This window comes from Ustilago hordei (genome assembly GCF_900519145.1).
Source record: "Ustilago hordei strain Uho2 genome assembly, contig: UHO2_contig_10, whole genome shotgun sequence".
NCBI lineage: Eukaryota > Fungi > Basidiomycota > Ustilaginomycetes > Ustilaginales > Ustilaginaceae > Ustilago > Ustilago hordei.
Genome location: NW_024545254.1, coordinates 95,287 through 113,126, shown reverse-complemented (window position 1 = coordinate 113,126; position 17,840 = coordinate 95,287). Strand labels below are relative to the sequence as shown.

General features: G+C 47.6%; 3 protein-coding genes across 3 annotated transcripts; 1 reads left to right on the top strand and 2 right to left on the bottom strand.

Moving 5' to 3' along the window:
• Positions 1–7,280: 7,280 nt before the first annotated feature.
• On the bottom strand, positions 7,281–8,789 carry UHO2_04631 (uncharacterized protein; the record flags this gene model as incomplete). The annotated part of the gene is made up of 3 exons (XM_041554447.1): positions 7,281–7,468; positions 7,739–7,860; positions 8,032–8,789. 3 exons carry the CDS (start codon positions 8,787–8,789, stop codon positions 7,281–7,283), a joined length of 1,068 nt encoding a protein of 355 aa, XP_041410381.1.
• A 6,358-nt stretch (positions 8,790–15,147) lies between these two features.
• Positions 15,148–15,696, bottom strand: UHO2_04630 (uncharacterized protein; the record flags this gene model as incomplete). Its single annotated transcript, XM_041554446.1, has 1 exon — positions 15,148–15,696. One exon carries the CDS (start codon positions 15,694–15,696, stop codon positions 15,148–15,150), a length of 549 nt encoding a protein of 182 aa, XP_041410380.1.
• A 1,091-nt stretch (positions 15,697–16,787) lies between these two features.
• Positions 16,788–17,840, top strand: UHO2_04629 (uncharacterized protein; the record flags this gene model as incomplete). The annotated part of the gene is made up of 1 exon (XM_041554445.1): positions 16,788–17,840. One exon carries the CDS (start codon positions 16,788–16,790, stop codon positions 17,838–17,840), a length of 1,053 nt encoding a protein of 350 aa, XP_041410379.1.

Genomic DNA, 17,840 nt, shown 5'->3' with positions numbered 1-17,840 from the left:
ACGTGCTGACATAAACATAATCGGGATCTGAAGGAGCAGATCTGTACAAAGATCGGGTACAACACAGTCCCCGCTTGTTGTCAAGCTGGATCATGAAGTAGGAATGCTCCCACCTTTGGTATGTGCCGCACCTTTGTATTGAGAAAGTTGAGGTCATATGAGGTCCCAATACTGGTGATCAGGGATGGTCTAAGTACAATGTCACTACTTTGTTACAGCAGAAACATATACTAAATTGACCTAAGGGAATGTGGTGAGAGCCTAGTGCTCTCTGTGAGATATATATACATGTGAGCAGCACAAGCCAAAGGTGGGACTGCTCCTACTTAATGATCTAGCCTGACAATGAGCGAGACTTGGTTGTACCCAATCCTCAACAGGCTCAATTGTCCCCAATCTCTGATCTTGTTGCCCTAGCATCACTTGTTAGCATCATCACTGGATCATTACTTTCAGCACCTCCTCTCGATCCAGTATGCTCCTTTGACACTATCAGACCAAACAGCTCCCATATGTGCACCAGTGTCAGCATCATGAGCAGCTTTGTCAATATGTCAGCAATATTCTCGCAACTCTGGACTGGGGCAATCATGAGTCACTGACTAGCCACTTCATCCCACAAGAAGAAGTGAGCAATATCGATGTGCTTTGTCCTCTTGAAGTGTTGCAGGTCGCTTGCAATGGCATGCACTCCTGATGAATCACTGTACAGGATTGGAACATTTCGATTGAAGGCTAGCTCACCCTCTTGTGAGTAGATGGTTGTAGTTCCAGTGCTCACACATATTCTAGTTGTCAGTGGTGTTTGTTGTTGCAGCTTGTGTAGGAACATCGATGTCCATAGTAGCTCCCTAGCAGCTCCTGCTAGGGCTACATATTCAGCTTCCACTGAGCTATTTGCCACTGTTGGTTGGAGGTGTGATGACCAACTACACACTAGTCCCTTGATCATGAAGATGTATCCTGATGTCAACCTCCTGCAACTGTGTGATCCTGCCCAATCACTATCTGCCCACCCAGTGAGTGTTTGTCCACCAGTGTGTGTTCCTGCAGAGAGGCTGATTCCTATCGTTCCCTTGAGGTACCGTAATATGTGTTTGGCAGTGGTGAGGTGTTCACCATAGGGGTTTGTGACAAATTGGGCACAGTGGCTGACAGCAAATGCAATATCAGGTCGGCTGCCTTGAGCAATCCATAATAATGATCCTACAAGTGATGTGTAGTGATGAATTTCTTTGGCACTAGCTGGATCACCTTCCCATGGTCCAAGAGTATTAATGGCTTCAGTGGCTGGTGTCAATGCTGCCCAGGCTTTGTCCATCCCAAACTTCATTAGTATTCCTTCAATGTATCCACTCTGATTTATCAATAGCATATGAGCCTTCCTATTGTAATCCACATTCAGGCCAATGATATGTGACACATTTCCTTGGTCCATGATATTGAAGACACTTGCAAGCTGCTGTTGTACAGATTTGACACATGATTCTGTCACCCTGATGACTAGGAGGTCATCAACGTAGACCATGAGTAGTATCATTGCATCATCTGATCCATGCATGTATACACAAGGTTCGGCCCTGCAATGCTTGAAACCAAATGCTTGAAGTTGTTCATCAAGTGCTGCATGCCACAATCTGCCAGCCTGCTTGAGCCCATAGAGAGCTTTCTTCAACCTATAGCATTTGTTCTTGGTCACTTCTGTTTCGAACATCAGCAGGATCCATATGTACACATCCTTATCAATCTTACCATTCAGGAATGCCATACTGACATCGAGTTGAATGGTGTGCATTCCATATCAGTGGGCAACAGTGAGTAAGATTCATACTGTTTGTAAACAAATGACTGGACTGAAGGTCTGGTCATAGTCTAATCCCTGGCACTGAGCATATCCCTGTGCAACCAGGTGTGCTTTGTATTGTGTGGCACAGCATTGGGCATCAAGCTTGAGTTTGTATACCCAGCAAACACCAATGAGTCTGCCATTTGCCAGTATGTCCACCAGGTTGAAGACATTCATTTTATGCATGCTGTCCATCTCACTCACCATTGCCTCTTGCCATTTCAGCCAGTCATTGTGTGCTTTAGCTTCATTGAGAGATAATGGTTCCAACAAGATACTGTCAGCACTCTGAAGGTGTTGGCCACTAGCAATTAATGCAGTACCATCCATTATTGTAGCTGCAAATGCCATGTGGTCCAGATGGTGACTGCTGACTATGGGTATATGGGTAGCAGGGTTTGGTGCAAGTGAGCACATTGTAGCAAAAGCCATGTATTCAAGGTCAATTGACAGGTCCAGTGGTTCTGTGTGGGTGATGTTGAGCACAGAGACATCATCATACATGTCTGCTGTCATATCACTTTGTGGCATATCAAGTGGGGACATGTTCTCATGATTCTCATCATGTGGCAAGCCTAGTATCATATTCCCCCTTTTGGGTTGCACCATGTTGAATTCCACTCCAAGTTCTGTAGCAATTGCATCTATGTCTATAATGATCTCACCAGCCTCTTCAATGTCCCCCATCATTTGGTCCCATTCACAGCTGTAACTTGAGATGTTTGAAGAACTTGAATTGGAATTGATGGTATGCTGATGAGAATACATTGGTTGTGACAAGTGAGTCATAACACCTGTTTCCATTTCATCTGTCACTTCATCTTGGGGGAACCAGGTGTAGGAACATAACAGCTCGTGATTGCCTGCAAGGACACATCTGTGGAGAGGTTGAGGATCTGCACCCAGCTGTTCGAGTTCCGAGAATCTGACATCTTTTGCAACAACCATGCAGTCAAGCTCTGGAAGCCAGACTTTGTGGCCTTTGACCCCATGTGGTTTGTCTGAGAAACCCAGATATGTGCCCCAAAGAGCATGTGGCCAAAGGTGTTTACTAACCACTGGATGATTTCGCAACCATGTTGAGCATGTGCTTCCTTGGAGTATGACGTAAGCCATGCAGCCGAACCAGCAAATGTGGCATAAGTCAGGGCGATGACTGAAGAAGAGTTCGAGGGGCATAATGCCTCCATGTGTTATACCTGCAAGTTGATTGTGGATGTATGCTGCTTGTAGCATGGCATGTGGCCACCATCATTCATGTATACCTGAGTCATAGATGAGACTTCAGGCAATCTTCTGAATTGTCTGAATTGCCCATTTGGCAAATGCATTGTTGGTATGTTGTTGGGTGGGCAAAGCAGAGATCTTCACACCCATTGAAGAGCACAGCTCATGGAAGGTGGCAGACCAAAGTTCACCCTGGTCCACCCAGACCTCAGATGGTCTTTGATTCTTGGTGGTGTGAATTTTGGATAGCCACCAGGCTGCTTCCTGATATGCAGCCCCTTTGTGTGCTAGCCCTTGCACCCAAATCATACTAGAATGGGCATCATGAATGATGAGCACAAATGAATATTGGGTGGTGCTGTGTAGTGGACCCATGATGTCCATCAACACCAGTTTGAGCGGCTTATTGATCTGCCAAGGGTGAGCAGTAGTCTGTGCAATTGCCTTGCTTTGTGTGCAAACATCACACAGAGTGTCAGGGTGGATTGCTAGGGTTGAGGGTATGTCATGGAGGTTTGTAGCTGCTCTTGTCCGTAAGATTGCATCATGACCTGCATGCCCCAGTCTTTGGTGCCAGATGCTGGCTTTGCTGCTGGCCCCAAGGGAACGCTCTGTGCTGGTTGCCATTCTTGTTGTGGCAAAAGCTAAGGAGATGGCTGGCTCAGGCATGGTATCATTCCATATGAGCATGGCAGCAGCAGGGTAACAGTCTCCAGTCATTGGCACTCAAATGGCATGGCCATGCTTGTCTTGGACTGTGACAAGTTCATCCTCAAAGGTCACTTTCCCTTTGGCACACATGACAGATTTGGTCCCAATAAGGTTTGTCACCAGATTGGGAACCAGTAGGCAGTCCTGGTATGTCATTCGCTCCCATCGCTGCATCTTGGGACTAAAGCTTAGTAGACTAACTGTACCTCCCATCTTAGATGCTGAGAGTTGCCCACTGTCAGCAGTAGTAATACTAACTTTATGTTTCATTTCTTGCCAACCTTTCCCATAGCAAGCACAATTGACCATGACACAGGAAGTGCCAGAGTCAAACACAAATGGCACAAGCTGAGGTGGTAAATTGATTGGTGCTGGCTTGACCTCTGTAAAGAAGGCCAAGACTGGTGCTGCATCCTATTTTTCCCGAGAACCTGCAAGTGGTAGTACAATACATGTTTTGGCATGGCTTTTGGGTGGTACCTTATGTCAGGGGTCTCGCGCCTGAAACCCAGGTCGGTCTGTCGAGATACTCGGTGACTATCAAACTGTGTGACAGCTATTGTCTCAGTATCGGTCTCGATGAGCTAGTTGCTCAGTGACTATCAAGTTGCATGATGACAGTGGGTGGCATTTGTTGTATATACTATTGTAGGTTTTGGCTGACCTCTGTGGACACTCTGTTCAGGGGTAGCTTGGCACAATCAATATCAATACATAGGTTATGATGACACCAAGGTCTGGTGTGAGTGTTGATGATGATGAGGTTGATGGTGTTGGTGATAAGGTTGGTGGCATCAACATGAGTGTCCAGTGTGTTGACTGATGCTTGAAGTGATCCCTGGACTGCAGTGGACTACTGCCTTCAGTTCTATCTATATCCGGACTGCTGGTTTGCTATGAACCGCCTTTGGATGTCAGGTAGTGGTGATACAACACATGCACTACAATGAGGAGCAATCTTGCTGGATTGCTACTATGCTGACTGAAAACTAATGTATACTTATGCTGAAGTGATAACTAGTTATGGTGTGTGTAGAGTGGATGATGATCCACTCGACCTTTGATGATGAGAAGGTATGGTTATATACCTCTTCACAGCATCGCCAGCAATGCTGCTCCTGCTCTCTCTCCAGAGAGTACCTTCTTCATCGAGTACTGTACAGGGGGCCCCTCTAGCACCACTCCTGTCCTCCTTGAGCTATCGACTCCTTCGACACTGCTCCTCCTCCTTGCTATCCTGCTTGCTTGGCACCCCTGTGCCTCCTGAGCTGTGTCAACTCCTTCAACACTGCTCCTCCTCCTCAGGACTTGCTTGCCAGTTTCCTATACACTGCTCCTTCTCCTTTGACTGGTGATGGTTCCTTTGACTCTTGTCTCTCGAGCCCCTGAGTGGTAACCATCTGCATGCTCCTGAGGTTGGTCCTCTTCATGGCTGTGCCTGGCCCTCCTCACATATGGGCCCAGTCCTCCTTTGCATGTGAGTCCATGGAAGTCCATGGTCTCCATGGAGACTGCACTACAACCATGCTCTCCCCTGGTATCGACTAGATCTCTGATACCTGTGCTCCTTCCATATGAACCAGTGACCCTCCTGCTTCTTGAGCATTCAGGCCCATGACACCTTACTCCTGCTTTCTTTCCAGCGCGCGTGGGCTACATCGTTGGGACAGTGGTTGGCTGCATGACCTAGTTCACCGCATGCCCAACAGTTGATGAGGGTGGCAGCCCACAGTGCAGTGAGTTCAGACTCCTCAGTCGCATGGCGATGTCCTGTGGGAGTGACTTCAGCAGCAAGTTCATAACACTGACATAGGATGTCTGATATGCTTTTGGCAGTTTGTTCCCTGCCATGGATCTTCTTGTGTAGGATAAACACAGAGTTGAATAAGGCATTTTGATCCAAAGGGAGTGCTCATTTAAGGATCCTGTAGCAGTAATCTGGCTTCCAGGGGTCCTGTAAATACTCATGCAGCTCTGATATGTGAGCTTCCCACTTGACAAGAAAGTCATATGCATGGCTCCCTACTTGGTCCCAGTATAGGTCAAGGGTCACCACAGACAGCTCAAACTCTTTGACTGTAGAATGTACTTTACATTTATTCACTGCCCAATCAAAGAGGTCTATGGCGATAGGTATTGGTTTGTCTCCATGCTCAGTGAAGTATTCGATATGTAGCTTATTAGAGAAGCTCTGCATGAGGATTGAGCTGAGTATCAAATCAGCATCCTCAAATGTTGTTGATTTTCGGTCAAGTACATTTTGTGCAAAAGGAATGATGGATAGCATTGCAAAGATATTACATTGCCATGTGTGCATAGAGACCACTCTTGGGTCAAGAAGGTTGTGTTCATCCCACTGCATCCTTTCATTCAGGCTTGAGAGGGTCTTGAGGTGGTGGTTTGTGATAGCGCTAAGTTCAGGAGTGGGTCCTGGAGTAGCATCACAACTGATCAAATGACAGCAAGTGGTGCTGCTCACGTTGGAGACAGGAGTGTCAGCTCAAAATGGTGTATCCATCTTGTTGATGTTGACTCTAATTGGGCTGGGCATCTCTGCCTTAGTATGATGTTGTTGCTCAAATGGGCCCTCAATCTTGAAGGCAAGAATGTGACCAGCATTCCATTCTTTGTTGGCAAGGAAGTTATTTACTCTGGTTTGCATTGCTCTTCCTAGTTTGATTTGGCTCAGGAATGGGCCTAGGTTGTGCATTCCATAATACAGTTCACTGACACACTCAATCATTATGGAGAGAGGTGAGATGACTTGTTTGTTGTCACTGGTGATGGTGAATTCTAGAAGACTCCCATCCTTTGGAGTGTTGGGTGTGCCATAAACTTCACCAGCTATCATATGATTGAACTGATTTTGAAGCATTTTCAGTAGTCATGGAAGGAGGTCTTCCATCAGACTAATGAAGTCATCATAGAGGGAGTAGTTTACATCAGTCATCATTGAGGGTGAGTTCAAGGATGAGGTAGGGCTTTGTTTTGGGCTCATAACCTGAGAAAGTTGAGGTCATATGAGGTCCTGATACTGGTGATCAGGGATGGTCTAAGTACAATGTCACTACTTTGTTACAGCAGAAACATATACTAAATTGACCTAAGGGAATGTGGTGAGAGCCTAGTGCTCTCTGTGAGATATATATACATGTGAGTGGCACAAGCCAAAGGTGGGACTGCTCCTACTTAATGATCTAGCCTGACAATCAGCAAGACTTGGTTGTACCCGATCCTCAACACACTCGATTGTCCCCAATCTCTGATCTCGTCACCCTAGCATCACTTGTTAGCATCATCACTGGATCGTTACTTTCAGCATGTATATGTGTCTAGTGGGGAGCTTGAAGCTCCCACTAGATTCTTTCTTCGAGTCAATTGAGTATATATGTTTCTGTCTAAATACTAGCAGTGACATCGTACTGAGACTCTACCCGATCGCCAGTTATCGGGACCACACTTTCTCACGGCCAGGTGCCGAAAGTGGGGAACAAATTTAGAGCTCGGCCTCCATCTCGGCTTCTTTCCCAGCTTCTTCTCGCAAGCCTAGAGCGCCAAGCAAATTGTTCATCGTCATATCAGCCATGGCTGTTCTCGTTTCGGTAGTACCGCTGCCAATGTGTGGCAGCAGTGCCACTTTGTCTCTGCAATCAGGAGCAAGCAGTGGATGATCGGCATGAATAACTGTAGCAGGATTGAAATTTGACGAGACGTCGAAAAAGGGGAAGCAGAATTCGCCAAGAGAAATTCAAGGTCAGAAAAAAGCTGTTCTGGACATCGCGGATGAGCGGATAACGCGGAACAACGGCAAAATCGGAGCTCACCACCAAATGATTCAGGCCAATATCATACCAACATATGAACGACATCGGTCATCTTTGAAATCGCTTGGCATCCTCGGATCTTGCCGCCCTGGCTCTTTCCGTCGCTGTTTGGGTGGGGAGATGGACTTACCCGGTTCGCCTTCGATGACATCTAGACCTGCTCCGGCAATGGTGTCGTTGCGAAGGGCTTCAACGAGTGCTTCTGTGTCGACAGTTCCACCTCGTGAAGCGTTGATAATGTAGGCCGACTTCCTGTTGCGTCTCAACGTCACATCCGGTACAGAAAATGAAAAGGAACATGCCCTCACAGCCGACGGAGGCAACCGACCAAGCAAAGCGGACAAGCAAGTAGCCGAGATTCTTTGTCAGTGTCTCGAACACATTTTCTTCCTCAAACAGATGCTTCTTGATAGCTCGACTTACTTCATAGCTTGCAGGAACTGCTTGTTGACAATGTGCTGGGTACTCGGGTTGAGGTCAACCAGCACGAATACCAGATCGGACGACCTTGCCAACTCCATCAGATCAGGCTGGTTCTCCATAGCAATCCTGTCAACTGGGAACCCTCCTCGCATCAGCGAAGCAAAGTACTTGTCATCCCTGTCAAACTTCCTCGCTGTGCTCGTCGTGTACTGGATCTTTGCAGGCTTGAATGGGACAAGCAGGTTGCTGAGCGACTGAGAAATGTTGCCGAAGCCAAGAAAGCCAATCGTCTTGCCGCTGATGCTCGGGCCCATGAAGCAGGTTGGTGTCCAAGGGAAGTTGGGCCATTGACCTTCTCGAACCGTTCTTGTTGCGATTGGTACTTGCCGTGTCACCATCAATGCTAGGAGAAGGCAGAGTTCCGCAACTGCATCGTCGAGTACCCGCGGTGTGTTGCCAACACGAACGCCGCGCTTCTTGACGAGAGCGAGGTCGATGTGGTCGTATCCCACGCTCATCGTGCTGATCACCCTCAAAGAAGGACCTGCTGCGTCCAGGAACTCTTCATCCACTCGTTCCGTGAGACAGATGACGGCCCCATCAACCCCTTTCAAGTTGGACAGCACCCATTTGCGCGATGGTGCCTGCTCGCCTTCCTCTTCTGGTCGTGCGATCAGCTCCACCTTGCCTGCTGCTTCTGCTCGTTTGAGCATTTCGGTCGGCATAGAGCGACATACGAGGACCTTGGGAACCGTCATGCCGATTCTACTGTTGCTGCAACAATGTCTTAGTAATGTCTTGAGACGATATCTTGCAATGTCGTGAAAGTCAGTCTAGAGGTGATGAGGCTTGTGAGAGACGAAACTTTCGAGCTTCATTTCGGATTGCGGGGAACAAATCAAAGTTCCAGCTTGACTTGCACGGCCGCACAAGTGAGGATCAGTCGGACGATACATAAACAATGTTAGATTGCGGGTGCTCGCTGGCTCAAAGGCTCCCAGCCTGCCGTAAGGGGCACGGTCGAGCGCAAAGAAGAGCTAAGATAAGGTAAAGATAAAGAGTAGTTATCTACTATGGTGAAGTGAAGGTGTATATATATGTGAGTACAGTGTTGCCTGCGACACTGCTCCTATCCCTCCTGAGAGATGTGAGCACTTCCTCAACACTGCGTCACCCTGCAGTCGTGCGGCCTCCGCACGAAGGCACTCGGGAGTGAAAGCACCTGACCCCTGCTCCGGGAATGCAGCTTCTCCGAGCATGTGACCCTAGCTCTGATTTCACACAAATGACAACTTCACTTACTTGGGTATATACACACCACCCAGGCCAATTGCCAGACTTTAGAGTACTGGCCTTTGGACACCATGGCAACTGTTGGGCTTTAGAGCACCAACCAGTGGATAGCTGACACATATCTCTGTAATCTCCATGCTGGGCCTCAACCTCATTGCTCTTGTGTAAGCACACAGATACACAGGATGCCGAGACACATATATACACTAACATAGTTCACATACATGTCAAATTCACGTAGGTCTCGGATTGGAAGTGGCCGGGGGACTTGGGAGTTTCTGGACTCAAAATTGCTGAAACAGCCAAGTCCCCCTCTCAATCTCGAAATTTTGAGGCAGCAGCTCCACTATGATTCTCACACTTTTCTTTTCTTGTCTTGAGCTTGTCTTGATCTCATCTCCATACACTCCTTTCTTGTCAGCACTGCTCAACATACACCACTTTGACATCAATGGTCAACATCTCACCTAGGAAGAGGGTTGCAAAAGCCCAGCTGCAGACTGACAGGGACCAGAAGGAGCATGAGATCCAGGAAGCTCTTAGTGCATTCCAAAAGGGTCAATTCAAAGACTTGAAGGCCACTGCTGAGCATCACAATGTCCCTTACAACACCCTCTGGGATTGCAGCAAAGGGCACAAGAGCTGCACTGCTGCCTTTCAACATCTGCAGGCTTTACCACCAGAGGCCGAAGAGCTCTTAGTCCAACATATACAGAAGCAGGCTCACTATGGTTTCCCAGTAACACCACAGAATCTTGTCATGGGACAGGATGTGCAGGAAGTAAGAAGATCTGAAGTCATATGAAGAGGAGTGCAGAAATCATGGGATCAGGCTAAGCGAGAGCTTAAGCCAGAGTTCACTGAGATCAGTAGTAGAAACAGCTCTATGGCAGAACTTGTCAGGAACAAGGTTGTTGCTACAGAGCTCAGTGGGAATGGTAATACCATGCTTGTACAACAGACCTCACAAGAATTGGTTTGAGAGGCACCTCTATTGCTGATATGGCGAGAGGAGGATACCAAACAAGGAGAGGACACCACTGGATGAAGTAGGGGCCTTGCATGACAATGAAATCAGTGCTGGCAAGTGGGTACCAATGACAGGAGGGTGATGTAAGGGTGTGAGTCACCACACAGATGAAGTGGGACTAGCCCCTGACAATGCTGAGGCAGCAGGAGGACCATCCATCCACAGGAGACAAGGGAAGTGGTGCCAATGAGCAGCATCACAAGGTGGATGGAGAGGATAGGAGGGATGAGGAGGAGGAGCAGCATCACAGGCAATGTTGCAGGAGTGGATATATAACCATGCTCCTCATTATAGCAAGTGAGTGGATTGCCATCCACTCTACACCTTATATTACTAGTTATCACTTCAGCATAAGTATACTTAGTAGTTTCCATCAGCAAGTTGCAATCACAAGTAGATTGCTTCCATTGTAGCACATGTGTTGTATCACCACTCACTGACATCCAAAGGCAGTTCATAGAACCAGCAGTCTGGATAATGATTGACACCAAAGGCAGTTCATAGTAACCTGTGGTCTGGCTCACAATCATAGAACTGAAGGCAGTTGTCCACTGTGCTCTGGGGATCACCTCAAGCTCTCAGTCAACACACTGGACACTCATGTCAGTGCCACTAACAATCTCAGTCACACCAGACCTTGGTGTCAGTACCAGTTCATATAAGTTATTAATCATGCCAAGCTACCTCTGGACAGAGTGTCCACAGCAGTCAGTTGAAACCTGCAATAGCAAACCCACTATCACATATTTGAGTGAGGAAAGTCATAGAGGCCTTCTACAACAGATTTTGACAAGAATAATAATAGACAGCATTTTACCACATATCTCGACAGGATCTGTAATAGAAGTGTTTCTACTACAGATATCAGGTTTCAGGTGCGCAACCCCTGACAACAGCCTACATCAAAGCGATGGTGAGCAAATGGTTACAAATGGCCAATCAGAAGTCCTGGGTACCAATGCAAGGGGTAACAAGTATCACAGGGGATGACAAGTGTGATCCACCACAAGCAAAGCGATACCAAGAACTGGTGGGACAGCTGTTATGGGTATCCAACAATGCACAACCCAACATATCATTCACCATAGGAACACTGGCAAGGTTTATGTCAAGCCTGACCAATAGCACATGGAAAGCAGCCATTCACATGGTGAAATATGTCATGAGCCTGAATGCTCAGGAAGCAGGAGGGTCACTGGTTCATATGGGAGGAGCACAGGTAGAGATCTAGTCGATACCAGTAGAGAGCATGGTCGTAGTGCAGTCTCCATGGAGACCATGGACTCCTATGGACTCACATGCAAAGGAGCACTGAGCCATATGTGAGGAAGGCCAGGCACAGCCACGAGGAGGACCAAGCTCAAGGAGCAGGCACAGCCACGAAGAGGACCAAGCTCAAGGAGCATGCAGATGGTTACCACTCAGGGGCTCGAGAGACAAGAGTCAAAGGAACTGTCACTGGTCAAAGGAGAAGGAGCAGTGTATAGGACACCAGCAAGCAGGTCCTGAGGAGGAGGAGCAGTGTCAAAGGAGTCGACACCACTCAGGAGGCACAGGGGTGCCAAACAAGCAGCAGAATAGCAAGGAGGAGGAGCAGTGTCGAAGGAGTCGACACATCTCAAGAGGCACAGGGGTGCCAAGCAAGCAGGAGAGGCCCCTGAACAGTACTCGATGAAGAAGGTACTCTCTGGAGAGAGAGCAGGAGCAGCATCGCTGGCGATGCTGTGAAGAGGTATATAACCATGCTTTCTCATCATCAAAGGTTGAGTGGATCCTCATCCACTCTACTCACCATACAACTAGTCAATACTTTAGAAACATAAGTACTCATTAGTTTTCAGTCAGCATAGCAGCAATCTATCAAGGTTGCTCCTCATCATAGTGTGTGTGTTGTATCACCACTACCTGACATCTGAAGGCGCCCCATAGCAGGTTAGCAGTCTGGATATAGATAGAACTGAAGGCAGTAGTCCACTGTGGTCCAGGGATCACCTCAAGCATCAGTCAACACACTGGACACTCGTGTTCACACCACCAACCTTATCACCAATGCCACCAACCTTATCACCAACACCATCAACCTCATCATCATCAACACTCACACCAGACCTTGGTGTCATCATAACCTATGCATTGATATTGATCATGCTGAGCTACCCCTGAATGGAGTGTCCACAGAGGTCAGCCGAAACCTACAATAGTATATACAATGAACGCCACCCACTGTCACTGCACAACTTGATAGTCGCTGAACAACTAGCTTGTCGAGACAGATACCAAGACAATAGCTGTTGCACAGTTTGATAGTCACCAAGTATCTCGACAGACCGACCTGGGTTTCGGGCGCGAGACTCCTGACAAAATATCTCAACCAAACCAGTGAGTACAAACTACTTTTTGGGGACAGGTCAGGCAAGCATTCAAGACAGCCAATTGTTATGTATACCAATGCAAACTGGGCCTAAGACCCAACAAACAGACTGTCACAGGCTCAGTGGGTCAGCGTATGAAGGGGTGCACCAAATTGATCAGTGGCAATTATGGTAATGTCACAGGGTCAGCAGATCAATGTATGAAGGGTGCACCAAATTGATCAGCATCAAATCATTGGGGATTGATGAAGCTAATCAGGTTGGTAGCACATATGATTTATGAGACCAACTGAACTCTGGGGTCCAGGTTAATCTCACAAGGATTGATCAGGATCAGCCTGATCAGCATGTCTCAGCAAGTTGGCTGACATGAGCAAGCATCAGGAGATTCAGGAAGGAAGATACCAGCATTAGAAGGAGAAGCATATGGAGATAACCACATGTAGGAGTGGGGGACTGAGCTCAGCATCATGCAGATGGTTACCACTTGAGGGCTATGTGCATATAGCCACACAGGACCAAGTGCAGGGGTGACCACATGACCAAGGGGTTTGGTCACAAGGTCCAACAAGTGGCTAAAGGGATTCACAAGATAAGGTCAGGAAGGTGGTTGCTGGTGAAGAGAGATGGAGCTGTGTCAAGAGGAATGGAGATTGGTTAAATGAAGAGGAGGAGCTGTGTTGAAGGGGTCGTCACACATCATCAGGCAGAAAGAGAGCATGAAGGTGAAGGGGCAGTGTTGCACAACCATTATGCTGTGCAAACAGTAGAGGCACAGCATCGATGGGGTTGATGCCAGCAGGGGAGATAGTGTCAAAAAGGGGATGAAGGTCCCTCAGGAGGAGCGGGATAGGTGTTGTGGGTGACACCAATCAAATGCATAAATACTCTCATTCTACCATAGCATACAAGTGGATCCTCATCCACTCTACTTACTTTATACTTTACTCTTTACTTGACTCTTAGTTACATATCATTGCAATAGCAGTGCTTTTGCAATGACCCTCAAATGTGTGTGTTGTATCACTGTTAGGCATCAACTGTAGGCAGTGTTCTCTGAACACTTGTGGTCCAGTTCTTCAACTGTAGGCAGTGTTCTTCAACACTTGCAGTCCAGTCCCTTACTGTAGGTGGTGTTGCTTGACACCTGTGGTCCATTCAGTTATTGTAGGTGGTGGCTCACACCTGTGGTCCAGTAACTCCCATCCTCTGTAGGTGATAAGTATATCACAGTCCAGACAACATCCAAGAGCATTATCAACAGTACTGTGAACACTTGTACTGTAAGGAGAGGGTATCACTCACTCTCCAATGAACAATGAACATGCTGTGCAACCTCTGAATGAAGTGTTCAAGGCAGTCAGTCAAGACCTACCAGTATGAAGATGTCTAGTTATGTTTAGTTGAAACATACCAAGTAGATCTTACTCAAATCAATCCCATGTATACCAATTGAAGAACACCCAAAACTAGTCTCTGGCACGCGACCACTTACACAGACAAAGAAGCACATCAGGGGCGGTGATGTATGTACATGGGTGCCTGGTTAGCTGGAGATCACACATTCAAAAGTGTGTGGCATTGTTGGTGGTGGAAGCCAAGTTCGTCGCCACCTCCGAGGCAGTGAGAGAGGCACTGTTCTTTTTGTACCTCCTCAGGGATCTGGAAGTCGAAGCTGCTCACCCAGTATTGCCCACAGACAGCCAGGGATGCATCCAGGTGAGTAAAGATCCTGCCAAGCACTGGAAGCTGAAACACATAGACACCAGGTATCACTTTGTCAGAGATCACATTCAGGAGGGAGAGATAGCAATCAAATTTGTTGGGACAGCCAACAACATTGCAGATATCTTAACAAAACTATTGAAGGGTTTGGCAACATCCTGGCCAGCTCAGTTGATAGGGTTGGCAATGCTGTTGAAGGGGGGAGTTGAAAATGTGTTGGCATTCCAATGGGATTCATGGGGTCCACAGAGCACAAGCAAGACACTGATGAAGCAAGGCCATATATATATAGTATGCATGTGGGATGCATAAGCATTGCCATAGCAACACTCAGGAGTAGTACAGGAGGCAACAACTCAGGAGTGATATGAGGAGTGACTCATCACAGTCCAGCATGTCTTGGAGGCAATGATCAAGTATATATATGCTCACACACTTAGCATCCATTGATAGAAATGACAAGTATTATCGAGAAGTCATACACCTGTGAGCAAGAGCTTGTTAGTAGCTCAGGACAAGCGTACAGTCCCTGCCCAAAGTTTGGGGACAGAGTCCAATAGACAATAAATCAACCATCTGATAGCATACCTTCCATCTGCTTGGAGGAGTGATCTCTCATAAGTGTCAGACTGAGCAAAACACACAGTGAGCAAGTTCAAAAGAAGAGCTTTCAATTGCAGTGAGTCTCGGAGCTGACTAATACTTGAGCAGACCTCCATGCTTAGTAAGCACTTGCTCCATGCAATGCTCCATCAACTCGATCACAGGATTGATATGTTTGAGCATGATCTGGGTGTTCCACACCTCCTCTGCAGCTCTGGCAAGTTCATCCTGGGTTTTTGGTACTGGCAAGTGCTTACCAAGCAAGTTTTTGAATACATACCATATGTTCTCAATAGGGTTAAGGTCTGGCAAAGCTGGCAGGTGTTCCTGCATCTTAATGTGGTATTTGGCCCACTGTTGCTTGCAGATAGCAGCCTGATGACAGCTGCTGCCATCTTTGACAACCAACAGGCCATCAGGGTATGCACTAACAGCAGTTACAGCATCCCAGAGCAGGCTGTTGATGATCCAATCATGATACCTGACAGCTGTGAGGTTCTCTGTGGGATCCCATTGATTAGCCAACCCTGGCCACTTCTTTCTTGGAGCCAATGGGAGCACAACCAACAGTGTTTTAAGGTTGTATGCAATGCCAGCCCATACCTGGATGCTGAAACAGCTGGAATGGAATGTCAGAACCATGTTGTTGATGTCTTCTCAAGTGTTTTTCCAGTGACTAACCCATGTGCATCCAGGCCAGTAGCCAACCTCGACAGCTGCCTCATCTGTGAACAGCACACCCCTCCAATCAGTGGTGCTGTTAGCCTTGGCCCATTCTAGACATTTATGCCAGTTTTTGGCTGTCAGAAATGGCTTTTGAAGTGCAATCCAGCAGTTAATACCAGCCCAGTATGCTGCTTTCCAGAGCTGTGTAATTGGAATGCCACCAAGCAATGCTGACAGCTGTTGCCATGATAGAAACAGGTTTTTGATTGGCAGCCCAGTATCATGCATTGCAATGATTGAAGCATGCTTGCTTGGAGAGAGCTCATTGCCATGGACCATATCAGTGTTTGAAGTGTTCTTGATTAGTATGATGGTAGTGCTATTGCTCAATGACAATGATGACCCAAATGCGGGGTAACCGGCTAAATTGGGAAATTACCCGATTGTCCTCAAACTTATGCACAGGGACTGTACCGTACGTTGTAATCTTCAATTGATTGAGTCCAGGCGGGATTTCGCTTTTACAAATGAGAAGTGGAGTTGTGAACATTTGTCGCCAAACGCCGGCAGACACAGTTGAGTGGCTCGAGCAGTTGAAGATTGCAGGTAAAACGCGACCGATCGGAGCCACTAGCAAGCTCTCATATGCAGTTGTATTACTTCTTGAAATGCTTGTGTTATATTCATGTGATGCTACATACATGGTCATATATATACTTAGCAATCTCCTTCAGCCTGTGCCAATGTGCAATGTGTCACTCCTCATGTTACTCCTGAGTTGTCGTCTCTTGTGCATTATTGTAACAACTCCTATGCATCCCACATGTGTCGCCACCTATATGCACCTTTACTTAATTATTAGATCGCTTAAATTCTGTGGACCCCGTATGGTTCCGCGGACCCCGTGAATCCCGTTGGGATGCTGACGCATCTTCAACTGAGCACACGGCAAAAGCCGGCAATTATCACGCGAGCGGTTCCTGGTTGAACAAACATCACCTTTCGAACCCTACAAGATAAGCTTCAGTACCACCATTCCATATCTCAGCCACAGCATCTTTTGAGCTATGTCAGGACCCCTTGTACTCATCACCGGCATCACCGGCTTTCTCGCCGCCCACGTGCTTGATGCCGTGCTTGCATCACCAGCCAACTACAAGGTCAGAGGAACGCTCCGTTCAGTCAGCAAGAAGGACGAGATCCTCGCTCGTTTGGGCCCAGAAGACAGAAAGAGAGTCGAATTCGTCGAGGTTGCCGACACTGCCACTTCAGACCTCCTACCAGCTGTTAGAGGAGTCGAGATCATCCACCATGTTGCCTCACCATACCAGCTCAACGTCCAAGATGCAGAGCGTGACCTGCTCATTCCAGCTGTTGAAGGCACACTCAACCTTCTCCGCTTCGCAAAGCACGAGAAGAGCGTCAAGAAGATTGTTATTGTCTCTTCTTTCGCAGCTGTGACCAACTTCAAGGAAGGAGGACCGAACCGTCCAGGCTTCACATACACTGCAGAGCACTGGAACCCTTCGACCTACGACGACGCCATCCAAGCCGGCGGAGCTGGAGCATTCTCTTACTCAGTCAGCAAGAAGCTCGCCGAGCAAGCTGCTTGGGACTACGTCGCCAACGAAAAGCCTCACTTCGAGATCGCCACTACCAACCCACCCATGATCTACGCCAAAACCATTCAGCCCGGAGTCAAGCTTTCGAATCTCAACACCTCAAGCAAGACCATCTACGGCCTCATCAGCCATGCTGAGCAGATGCCCGAGGATCGACTTCCTCTGTTCTGCAACGCTCGTGACGTGGGAGATGCTCAGGTTGCTGCAACCGAGAAGCCTAACGGCATGGGAAAGCGTTACTTGCTTTGTGGAGGAAAATTCACTTGGGCACACGCTGTCAAGTTCATTGCTGAAAACTACCCGGAGCTTCAAGACCGTCTGCCGAAGGGGTGGAAGGAAGCTAGCAGCGATCTGAGGGATTTGGATAGCATCGCAAGCTTGGAGACTGAGAAAGCAGAGACTGTATTGGGAATCAAGTTCAAGGACTGGCAAACAACGCTCAAGGAATCGCTTGATAGTTTGTTGGAGCTCGAGAAGCGACCTGATTGGAAGAACTGA